The sequence below is a fragment of the Gadus chalcogrammus genome, unplaced genomic scaffold (assembly GCF_026213295.1).
Source record: "Gadus chalcogrammus isolate NIFS_2021 unplaced genomic scaffold, NIFS_Gcha_1.0 GACHA111, whole genome shotgun sequence".
NCBI lineage: Eukaryota > Metazoa > Chordata > Actinopteri > Gadiformes > Gadidae > Gadus > Gadus chalcogrammus.
Window position 1 is genome coordinate 114852 of NW_026613546.1, and position 12231 is coordinate 127082.

Here is a 12231-nt window from a genome sequence, read left to right on the forward strand (position 1 = left end):
CCTGGGAGACGATCAATCCCCACCTATATGGTGGTATAGATCGCAAAGTGGAGGGATGGAGACAGAGTCGTCAGCCGCATCTGCCTTATACAACCATATGTGTGCGTCATGAATACACATCAGGGCGACTATAAAACAAAAGATAATTTATCAGAGTTAAAATTATTAAAGTGTTGCAGCAGTATTAGTGGCATTTGAAGGTAAACCCACTACTTCCGAATCCAATTTGACAACATAGCATGTATGACTCCTTCCCAGCAGATGTGGCGTCAATCCAACTATTGTCCTTAACTAGGGAGATGTGAAAGAAAACAAAAATCACAATATTAAAACTTGCATCTTCAATATTGGGCGACTCACTTTTGTCTTAACCGTTAAAAATCACAATTCTTTTCATAATCCTACCCGATTGCCCTTCACTATCTATTTAAATTGGACGACCTAATTAAACCTTTTATTCTACCTATTGCTTGCATTTAGTGTTTTCCATATTTTGATTCACTACTATACCAAACCCAAATCCTCTATGTTGATCTTAACTAGTTTATTCAACACTGAATTGATACATTGTTTCTATTTAGTAATTAACCATATTGTTTTATCTGAAGTATGCTTGTGTATCCCCTTGTGTACTCAGTCACTTGGAGTAGGAGAGGATTCTCCCCTACCTCGGCAGCCCTGACACACACATGAGAACAGGCTCACACACACCCTTTCTTATTTTATTTTACTTATTTATTTTAAATTACATTTGTCATTGTGGATAACCTAAATTAGAAATTTGGATAACGTTTTATCATACTTATTTGGTCTAATTTTTAAGTATTGCCGATTGTTTTTTCTAAATTATAAGATCACTTTTAATAAATTGTCTATTACTTATCATAATCTTGAAGGAAATATTTTATTTGTGTTGTTATCTTGGCACCTAGACCTCGTCAGGTCCAAGCACCAAAATAACATCCACCTATCCACGCAGAGTCCATGGGTTGGGTCCGCTCCTCGTTTGATGAGTCACTTTACCCTGGCGCCATTGAACCCATTGACTCCTGTGGAGTGTGGTGTGCAGACAATTTTTAACGCTAATTGCTCATGTTTGAGTCTAAATAATTATTCCTAAATCCTGTAATCACCATTTAACTTGCTCAGGGACACATCAACACTCAGCTAGGAGAGATGGGGATCGAACCAGCAACCCTTCGGTTACTAGACAACTGCTCTACCTCCTGAGCTAAACGACCCCAGCCACCTCTCCGCCGATTTATTACCTCCGGCTCGGTCCTCATCCGCCCTTTTTGCTTTCTATACATTCCTCTCCCTTCTCCAAACACCTTCTCTCTCCGATCCAACCCGTTGTCTCACCAGTGCTGTGTGTACCAAGATGTAATGATATATACCATATGGTGTTCCGACGCGTTGGAGAGTCGCCAAAAACCACAGAATCACCAATCCCAGTGGTGGTTCTATGTTTTCTCTAAAACAGTGGACAAGGGTTACATTCAGGAACCAATTACAGAGTACATCCAAGCACACAAATAATCTATTCAGTACAATGCAAATTCAGTCTCTTTCTCTCTGTTGTCTCTCTGTCCAGCCCCCACCGGCGGGTTTTCCTTACTTACGTTCCTTCTCTCTAACTTTCTTTACCTCTCTTTACCTACTTCCTTTGCTTTCACAAATCTCCATAACCATTTTCACTTTCAGTAATCCTTTCCTTTCCTTTCTGGTTTGTTCGTTTTTGGACACACTCCAAAACTAGATTATTAATCTTAAAAGACCATCGAAAGATATCATTCTCCCCAAAGAAAATTCTAACCGGAAAGCTTTCTCCAATCTCATCACCACTTCTCGTTGCCAATCCACACACTCTTCCTCTTCTCTGTCTCACTCTTCACAAATCACTTCTTCTGACCCCTCTAACTCAACTCAATGTAACTCTTTCTCACTCACTCACTCACTCACTCACTCACTCACTCACTCACTCACTCACTCACTCACTCACTCACTCACTCCTCACTCATTCGCTCACATTTACAACTTAAAATAAGAATGGAGCTATACCTATGACTTGGAGCTGTCATAGGTATTAACTGCGTGTGTTCCGAGAATCCTAAAGTTTTGGTGAATTTTCCTGCCATGGGGAGGTGAGAGGCATATTTTGAACTTACGCAAGTGTGAGTGGCTCCAGTGTCAGCCATCATTGGCATGCCTCTATAATTTATCAGAACCTGCAGTATTGGTTCCTCATCAGCTTGTTTTGTGATCGCTACAAGCTGACCCTCCCCCTGTGGATTCTCTGAGCACCCCTCTTATCCCTGTCCCATAAAGGGACCTGCCTGGTAGCTACCTCCTTGTTCCTGCCTTCCCTGATAGCTGTTACCCTGTCCTTGCTGTGGTGGATAAGGGTTAGCCAAACAATTCCTCCTAATATGTCATTCCATGTTGCACCCATAGCATATTAAAGGACCTTTGCGTTGTCCTTGGGATCCTTGTTGTTGATTGTTTCTAAACTGTCCTTGGTGTCCTTGTTGTAAATTGTTTATATACTGACCTTTGGGCCCCTTATTCTGATTCTGCCTATTCCCATTTGTTGGGTTCCCAGTATTATGTAGGTGTATCTGAATGGTGTATATGAATGGTGGAGTGGGTGACCATTGGCTCTGAGGCTGTTGTACTGGGGTAGAGAATGCCTGTTGAGGAGGTTGGGTTTGTGGTGCGCCCTGCTGGACGGCTTGCAATATTGTATCAACAGACTCGGAAACAACCGCCTGTTTTTTCTTCTCCTTTTCTCTTTTTGTGAGTTCTTCCAACTGAAGCTGAGATAGCTTCCTCTGCACCTCTTTGCTTTGTTCCTGTATTTTGTGTTCATTTTGCCGATATTTGTCCACTGCATGAACCACATGATCGCAGAAGTCTCTATGAGTTTTATTTGTAACCAGTCCAACCACATCCTCGAGCTTAACTTTGATTGGGCTAGGTAGAATCTCTATCACAGAGTTTCTGAACATGACCGAAAACACAGGATGGATCTCAGGATCCTCATTCGTCTCCAAGCGCCATCTGTCCACTTGGGCCTGGAGGTAGGATGCAGGATTCTCTGTGTCATTGATGGGGAGGCCTCTCATGTTTTTATGATCGATATGGGTAGGGAACTCCATTCTGAGTGTGTTCCACATCGCCACTCTGTAGTAATCAAGTGTAGTCCCATCATGCATTCCGTCCATTATATCCAACCCTCCATTCCTCAGTACAGACTCCATTTTAGATAACCCCAATACTCTTGCCAACAGAGCTTTCAGGTCCCCCACTGCCATTAGCTTTCCCACTGTGAGTTCCTCAAATGTTCGAATCCATTTAGACGCCCCGTTATGAATGTTAGGGAGTTTAGAAATAACTCCCTCCAAGTCCTGTGAACCCCACGGTTGATAGTGGACATGTTGTCCTTTGACTAGAATAGGATAATTACCTGGGAGGGTGTCGGGTGCCTTTCTTCCCCTTCGTGCTCTCCTTAGTTTCCCCCGTGACTGGAGTACTAGGGGGCTTTGTATTGATGTACTGCAGCCAGACACCTCTGTGCCTGGGTCCCCACTGACCCTCCCTTGTGTGTTACATTTATTATCTCCTTCATCTAGTGTGACTTCCCCTTTAAATTCCACGTTGTCTGTTATCAGTGGATGCATGTTAGTTGGTTTGTACGGCGGTGGCTCAAGCTTCAGAGGCAAAGGTTGAGCCTCTTCTTCCTTTGTGATTATTTTTCTGGCCACTCGTTGTATTGCACGCCACCTCTCTCCCTCTATTTCAAACAAAGCTAGCACTAACCTTTCCCTGTCTCTCATCTCTAAGGCCTTTTTTCCACTTCTGTTAGGTTTGTAGTTCCTTATTACTACCTCCATGTCCCTACACATTATTGGATCAAAAGTCCCTCCCATGGGCCATATCGTGCTTGTTTTAGCTGTTCCTTTCTCCCATTTCTCAGAGATCCTTGTTATCTCATCTCTGAGCAATGGATTGTTTTTGCTCAAAATCTCTACCGCTGTTGGTGCCATTTTAAATTATTACTATTAATTATTATTAATTTATTTGAGTTTATCCTACGAGTTAGTTTAAATACTTTATTATCTCTAAGCTACAAATGTGAACTCTTCCCAAGCGCTCGTCTCCCTCCCGAAGATTGGAATGTGGCCCCCACCCTTCACTGTTATCTTTAAGGCTGGGCTGCAGGCTCCTGCTCGTCCCCTGTGTGTTTGCTCGTGCACGTGCAGTTAGGGTCAGCGCGATAATGTTTAAGCCAAAGAAGATTTACACATTTATTCAGTACTTCAACAAATTAACTATTCTCTATCCGATGGATAATCAATCGACCAGAATTTCAAACAAGAACCTATTGCCACACAGCACCAAGATCAGAGTTACAGACTGGCCCTTTCTTTAGATCCAACACTGCAGCGTGATTGGAAGATTAGCGGGTCAAACTCATTCAAACGGAACGTCAAACGACAAGCCCATTCTTTTAAAATAATGGCTGAATACATAACCATTCGAACAGATCAAGAACAAACAAGAAACTTCTCAAAACACCAAGATCAGGATTAGCTAATCACCTGAAGCGGTATCCCAACCAAGAGACTTATCTATTCAAAAAGTGCGAGAAGCCTGTTTTCTCAAAATAGCATGATCGGAATCAGAAATTCACCATCATTGGTGCAGGATCTGCAGGTCAACTGCACCAAGATGAGTATTTAAAATTCACTAGTCAGCGTCCCAAGAAAGCTCCTCAAATAAAAACGACTGAATTCATTCCCAACTGACAACTCAACTCCAAATAGGATACTGTCAGAAAAAATCCTACAGGTCTGTTTCTTTCGACCTGCGGGCCTGCTGGCCCTGTCCTTGTTAGAACTTTCCACTAATTCGTTCCTCCACAAGACAGTCACAGGACTTACAGTAAGCCTATTTAACCAAAACACCAAAACACCAAATAACAACAACTCGTATCAAAATAGGGAGCCACAAAGCGTCTTGGTCATTTAGAACCACAGACGCGCGTATGGCCCATGTGCGCGCGCACGTCAATCTCTCCCGCGGAGCCCCCGTATCTCTCACTCGCTCATTTATCTATAATTTTAGTTTGTTTGATCAAAGATACACTTTACCTGCTGCTGAGCGTTTCAGACGGGGCAAGAACAGATCAAACGACTCTATCCTATATATGGCAAGACAACTTACCCTTGAGCTCTGGTCGTATGATCCGTTCGAGTCCCGTCCTCTGGCCCGGCAGCTGGAGAGTCCCTATTTCCTCCTGGTCGTGACGCCAAATTATGTCGGAGATTAATCAAGATTTAAAACACTTAGACTAATTTAAGAGAGAGAGTAAAAGAAATCGAGGGGTCCGGAGCAAGAATTGAAACATACTTTATCGTGAAGAAAAAACAACAACGATAACAGCCGAGTAGATCTGCAGAGTCACTGGCCCAACATTGGGCTGCAGCCTCACTTTATACACATATAGGAATTTCTTTGTTTACAATGGAGCCACAACGGGGTTTCCGCCCGTCAATCTTCGTCCCAGCATGTTATCAACTGCCGTTCTGTTGTCCGGATGGATCAACCTCATTAGCCAAGATGACCCAAAGCTGAAAAGGCTGAGGTCAACTTTAGCTTGACCCAAGGCTGAAAAGGCTTGAGACCAACTTAGCTTCCCCCCAGTTCCCTATACATTCCTGTGCACCATCTGTACCCAGATTCTGCAAGCACAATGCTTTCCACCATTTAAAATATAAAACCTATTAATAATCATGGTTTACCATAGAATATACTCACTCATTTCTACCACACTCCAAGGAGTCATTCATTTCTAGGAAGAATGCCCACTCTCTCCTGATAAGGCTGTCAAATTGAGGATCTTGCAAAAGGGAAGTGTTAAAGCGCCATCTGGGTTTTGGTTTGCATGAACGATACATAGTCCATTTAATTGTTACAGGGGCGTGATCACTGATGATTATCGGGTGGATGGTTGATTGAGTAATATTCGGTATCAGGGAGTTGCTTGTAAGGAAGAAATCAAGGCGAGAGTAGGAGCGGTGGACTGGTGAAAAGAATGAATATTCTCTGATGTTTGGGTGTTGTAAGCGCCAGCTGTCGGCAAGGCCATAATCACTCATAAACTGTTTTATGGTTGAAGTAGATTGCCGGGTTAATTTGCTTTTTGAATTATTAGAACGATCTTTTGAAGGATCAAGAACGGTGTTGAAATCTCCTGCAATTATTACCGGGCAATCAGTCATGTTTGATATGGCAGAAAAAAAGGATTGAAAAAAGGCTGGATCATCGGAGTTTGGACCATATATGTTTGCAATTGTAATTGGGCTATTGTCAATTGAGATGTTAATGATAATATAGTGCCCCTTAGGGTCGGAAATGGTAGCGTTATGAACAAATGTAATTTTTTTGTGAATTAATATGCAGACTCCTCGCTGTTTCGAATTGTAATTTGCTGCAAATACGTGATTGTACTGAGCAGATTTGATTCTGTTGTGGTCAGATTCTGAGAGATGAGTTTCTTGAAGGAGGCAAATGTCGGCATGTAATTTATCTAAATGGTCAAGCACCTTGGCCCTCTTTGCCTGAGTTCCAATACCGCGGATGTTCCATGTTAGTAGTGATATAGTAGACATGTTGTTATTGTTAATGTTGTCCTATATATTATTACTTGTAGGGTCTGTTTCTGTTTGAAATAGCTGAGAGCATTGCAATGGTGAACATGAGTGAATGGGAGTGTGAGTGTGTTATCATAAGTAAATGAGTGTGAGTGTGTGGGCTGGGAAGGAAGACAGTAGGAGCAGGGGTGAGAGATGGGGCAGGGGCTAACAGGGGGCAAGGTAGACATGATGACAAAAGCTAACAAAAATAAAGCTATCAATGACATTAATAACAACAACAAGAACAACATACAAAAACACAATAACATAGACAGTAGTAATGATAACATGGTAGCTTATAGGAAAATAATTGTAGTTGCAAAAACATGTGCTGATATTCAACTGTATTGATAAGCAATTTTGATGGCAGAGAGAGATGGAAAGAGAGAGAGAGCGAAAAAGAGGGGGGGGGGGGGGGAGTTGCATAATTACCAGTCCAGGATTTAGAAGAGCCAAGGGGTGATGTTCTTATCGCGGAATAACTGATTGTCAATGTAAAGTTTGTCAACTACTACAACTGCTTTTTTACCTTCTTTTATCATTTGCTTACGGATGGGAAATAGATGTTTGCGTCGTTGAATTATTTCTTTGGGGAATTGGTCGTTAAGTCCGAAGTTGGTGTCTTTGAGATGCTTTCCTTGACGGTGAACCAGATCCTTATGCTTGTAATGTTCGAATTTTGCGACAATGGGACGAGGGCGGTCATCTTGATTATTCCTGGATTGTATGCGGTGTACCCGGTGGAAACTGATGGATTGCACGGTGTGTGTTGGAAGTTTTAGCTGATCAGACATGAACGAACGGATTGTTTCTTCAGGGTTTTCTGAGTGTTTTTCCGGGATGCCTGAGAAGATGAGATTGTCTCTCATACTGCGTGATTGAATGTCAAGAATGGTTGATTTCATAGATTTCATTTCAGCGGTTGTAGTGGAAAGTTAATTAGTGAGTGATTGTACAGATGTCGTGAGTGAATTGTTTTTGTGTTTGAGAGTGTCTATTTGTTCCTGGCTGAATTCAAGGCTATGACGGAGTGATCGGATTTCTTCGTGGACGGCTTCAAGAATTGATAGTCTGGTGTCGAATCCTGTGAGTTAAGATTGAATGGCGAGTAGAATTACCTTGTTTTCGGCACAGCATTTAGATGGTGGTGAATCAGAACCTTCTTTACGCATTCTTTTTGGAGTCTTTTGAGGTGATTTGCCAGCGGACATGATGTAGTCGTATTGTGAGACATACTTAGACATACTTCTGAAAGACGTGGGAGCAGAAAGCACTGGCGAACTAGCCAGATGCATGGAGGATTGGAATTGGAAGCACCGCTGGAGGACTCGTCCAAGGACGACCTAGAGAGAAGGCAGCATCCCTGGCGAGTGCCTCTTTGTAAAATTAAACAATCGGTTAAGTGACCGTTGATTTTTATCCTTGCCGTGGGTTCTTTGTAGAGACTTTGAATACATTGTATTAACTGTTTCTAAAAACCTAATTTCCCCAGTACCTGATATAAAAATCCCCAATTAACACAATCAAAAGCCTTCTCGGCATCAAGGCTCACTAATACTGCTTTCAGTCCCTGTTTCTGGATGTGGTCTATGATATGTAGAGTACGTCTAATATTGTCCCGAGTCTGTCGCCCCTTAATAAATCCTGATTGGTCCTCATCGATCAAATCAGACATAACATTTTCAAACCTTTTAGAAATGATTGATGTGAAAATCTTATAATCCACTTTTAAAATTGAGATAGGTCAATAAGATTCACATAATTCCTTTTCTTTTCTTTAACTTCTTTTCTTTACTGAAATCACAGCCTCTTTCCATGAGGGGGGCACATTACCCTCTGTCAGAGTTACATTAAAAGAGGAATTAAGGCGTCTAGCTAAATATTTTGCAGCTTGGGGGCCAGATTCATCATATGTTTGTTTAGTATATCTCCGTTTTTTCTCAATCTCATTATTTAAAGTTTTGTCTGTTTTCTTATAACGTTTATTTGATGTAGAAGGGCTCCATCCTCATGGTCCAATTTTTTTTATTCTTCCTCTCAAATTTTCTTTTGGTATGCTGCCCTTGATATCAATCTCCCTCTCATAACCGCTTTAACCGTATCCCATAGAATGGTATCATCAACAGGGCTGTCTATATTTTCTTCTATGCAACTTTTAATTTCTTTTTTAATTTCCTCTTTTGTTTCCCGATTATTTAACATACCTACATTTAATTTCCAGAGTGAATTTTTCTTCCTTTCCTCCAATTTTATGGTAAGATAGACGGTCTATGGTCAGACAGATCAGCTATCTGTTGCCATGGCGCTGTGGGAGACGGCTGCCTCTCCAGTAGCTCTCCAGTTTTAAACGCTTTTTAACACATTTTAACATCTTTCTTTCTACTTTTTACTCTTCTTGCGAAGAGTTTGTGTGTTTTTTATATTTACTATGGATGCTTCTATTTTTTTCTGAATGCAATCAAGAGCCAGCTCTCTCACTTACTCAAGAGAGGAACTGCTGGCTCTGAGCTGTCGCGGCAACTTCTATTTCAGAGTTTGCGTCTAAGACAGACGAGATGTTTAAATGCAAAAAGCACACAATACTGTTGACAATTAGTGGTTATATATATTTGTATTAAAAAGAACATCAAAGATACATCACAGCATGTATCAATAAACAATAAAAACAGGAATACATTACAATAATCTGAGGCCTCAGATGGGAGTTCTCCGTGCGTGGTACTTCATATACTAAAGGCACGCTTGGAAAACTTCCACTGAGTAGCTAAAGTCAGGAGCTTTTATACACTTAGATCGGATCCTTGTGGGCAGTTGGCCCCGATAAACCAGAAACCTTTGTTAACCAGATGTTAATCTATTGATTGAAGTTTCTTCAGAGGTTCAAAAGGTGGTTGAGGCTGTTCCTTATCACCCTTTGCTTCTCTACGCTCCCCGGGGGGTCAAGTAAAACAGGTCTAAACCAAACTACATACAATACGGAACGGAATGTGAAACTAGATTACATCACATGAAACACTAAGAATTACATATTTAGAAGACCTTGCAGAATAGCAAGATTCCAAGAACGGGATGTGAAACTAGATTACATCACATGAAACACTAAGAATTACATATTTAGAAGACCTTGCAGAATAGCAAGATTCCAAGAACGGGATGTGAAACCAGATTACATCACATGAAACACTAAGAATTACATTTTATAAGACCCTGTACATAACATGTAGATTTTCCATCACAATCCCCCCTTTGATTATTTTACAATCACAAATTCAAAAAAAAAAAAATCTATCATGTCCGACCATCAGCACTTCTCCGCTTTTATAGGAGGTTGTTCTGACTATTTAGGAAAGAATATATTTTCGCTACTCCTCTTCCTCACTGCTTAAACTACTCCAATCCGGGGTAGGGTATGTTCCTGCTACCCGCGTTAAAGCTGGGAACTTGCTTTGTCTCGGTTCAACTATTATAAATTGGGAGACAGCGGCTGTGGTTAATTTGGTCACACAAGCTTTAACGCACGCAATTGTTACAATTAGGATTAATATTATGATCAATAAGGCCACAAAGAACATTATCGTATTCCTTACAAAGGGTGTACTCCAATCTGAGAACCAATTCCCGAACACACTTTCGATATCCCAGGAAGTAATTTTGGCAAGGTCATTAATGGCCTTGCTGTTTTCCTTGTGGGACTTCTCGACAGATAGGTTTGCTGAGTGCACGTATGAGCAACATTCCGAGCCAATAATTTTACACACACCTCCGGTTGAGGCAAGAATTAAGTCTAATGCCATGAGTTGTGTTGACATGTCTGTGACGACCCTGTCCGTGCTATTAATGTGAGCCTCTAATGCGGCGGATAGGGCCTTTGTCTCCTGTTGGTTTAAATACACCCCATATCCAGGAATTATCATGCCAAGAAATCTTTGGAGATCACGTTTGTGTTTGGCATGGTGTCCGTCTAACACCTGCATTTCTTGCTGGGTCACTACGCGAAGCATCGGTACCGCGTATGCTAAGTAACATGTACCCTCCATACCGTTCGGTACAAAGCTGTACATTTTCCTGCCGCATGCGAGGAACACTCCGTTTGGTAAAACTACTGAATTAGGACTGATTTGTATTGATTCCTTCAGGGATAATTTGTGGAATGGGCCAATGCAATTGCTAGTTTCCAGATGGATTACGTCCTTGGGGTTCAGATTAAGTTGGGTAATATTTATGCAATTCGTAACGTTATACAATTTTGTTATTGTGAACTGATGCCGAGATGGTTTTTGTTCTTTTAACGTGGGGTTAGTGGAGTGTGGAAGTTCACACCTGGCTTCTGCACATCGGGTCGTACGCAGGGTTGGTGGTGCTAACCTTGATGAGGTCAGCACCGTTGAACACTCGACCCTGGGAATATTATGCGCCCTATTGCATATTGCTCCTACAGGTGGGCAGTTACAGTGTGTTCCGCTTTCACCAGCCACACAGTCAATTTGCGCATGATATGACTTCACTGTTAATAGACTGCCAAAGTTACCTTTAATACTTGATATTATTGCCATCCCGATGATCCGTGTTTGGTTGCATCCCTGCGGGGTGTGTTCTTTCGCCACATTTTCTATCTGGTTGACGATTTCCGGCGCTGTTATGCAATATTCTTGTAGCGAGGCTGCATTTCTTTGGTCATCACAAGCATTATTTAAATTATTTGATGTTAAGTTACGCCAATTCGCAGTTAGAAATTGTAGGTGGGACAGTGGAACTGCTGCCACAACTGGCCCTTCAGCGCTGCTGGGTATGTGCATGCACATCCAACAATTTGTTTTGTTTAGATGTCTTACTGACTCGTGCATTAACCGAATCATTGAATTTTCAATTTCAGGTCCCACCTCTCGCTTGGCCCTTGTTCCCGCCAGTGTTTGATTTTTATGAGGTACTGGTGTCATCACAGGTTTGCACGTTAAAAATGATGGGTTAAACATAATCGTAATTAAAACAACAAGACCACAAATGATTCCTCGGATCTTCCATCCGAGCCTCGAAACGGGGTGTCGTCATCTGGCTCTGGTGTCCATGTTGATTGATGTTGATTCTGGCCACGTCTCTCCCCTGGTCAGAGAAAGTTTCTGGGCCTGGATCTGACGTGATTGTGTGCCCGTGAGGGTGAGTGAACAGCACTTCACCCTGTTTCAGTGTTGGGGTGACGGCCTAGGGGGTTGGGTCGGAAATTACCTTTGGCGTGAGTGGTGGTGCCCGTCTGCAATGGCTGGCGTGGATCCAGGTAGCCCTCTCAGCTACTTTGACAGCCGATGATGTGATCAAAAGGACTTGGAATGGTCCCAACCACCTTGGTGAGTTCCAGGTCCGTCTTCGATAATCTTTCACCACAATCCAATCGCCTGGTTGTAGATCATGGAGTTGCCCTTCCTTGGACAGCGGTAATGCCTCCTTCACCTGTATACGGATGGATTGCAAAGTCCGAGAGAGGTTAATACAATAATCAATCATGTCATGATGAAAAAATTCTGTGTTCAAGTTGCTG

General features: G+C 42.1%; 1 protein-coding gene across 1 annotated transcript; it reads right to left on the bottom strand.

Moving 5' to 3' along the window:
* Window positions 1-9681: 9681 nt before the first annotated feature.
* LOC130378886 (uncharacterized) lies at window positions 9682-12191 on the bottom strand. Its single transcript, XM_056585491.1, has one exon. The coding sequence runs from the start codon at window positions 11669-11671 to the stop codon at window positions 10061-10063; it is 1611 nt and encodes a 536-aa protein (XP_056441466.1). The 5' UTR covers window positions 11672-12191; the 3' UTR covers window positions 9682-10060.
* Window positions 12192-12231: the final 40 nt, after the last annotated feature.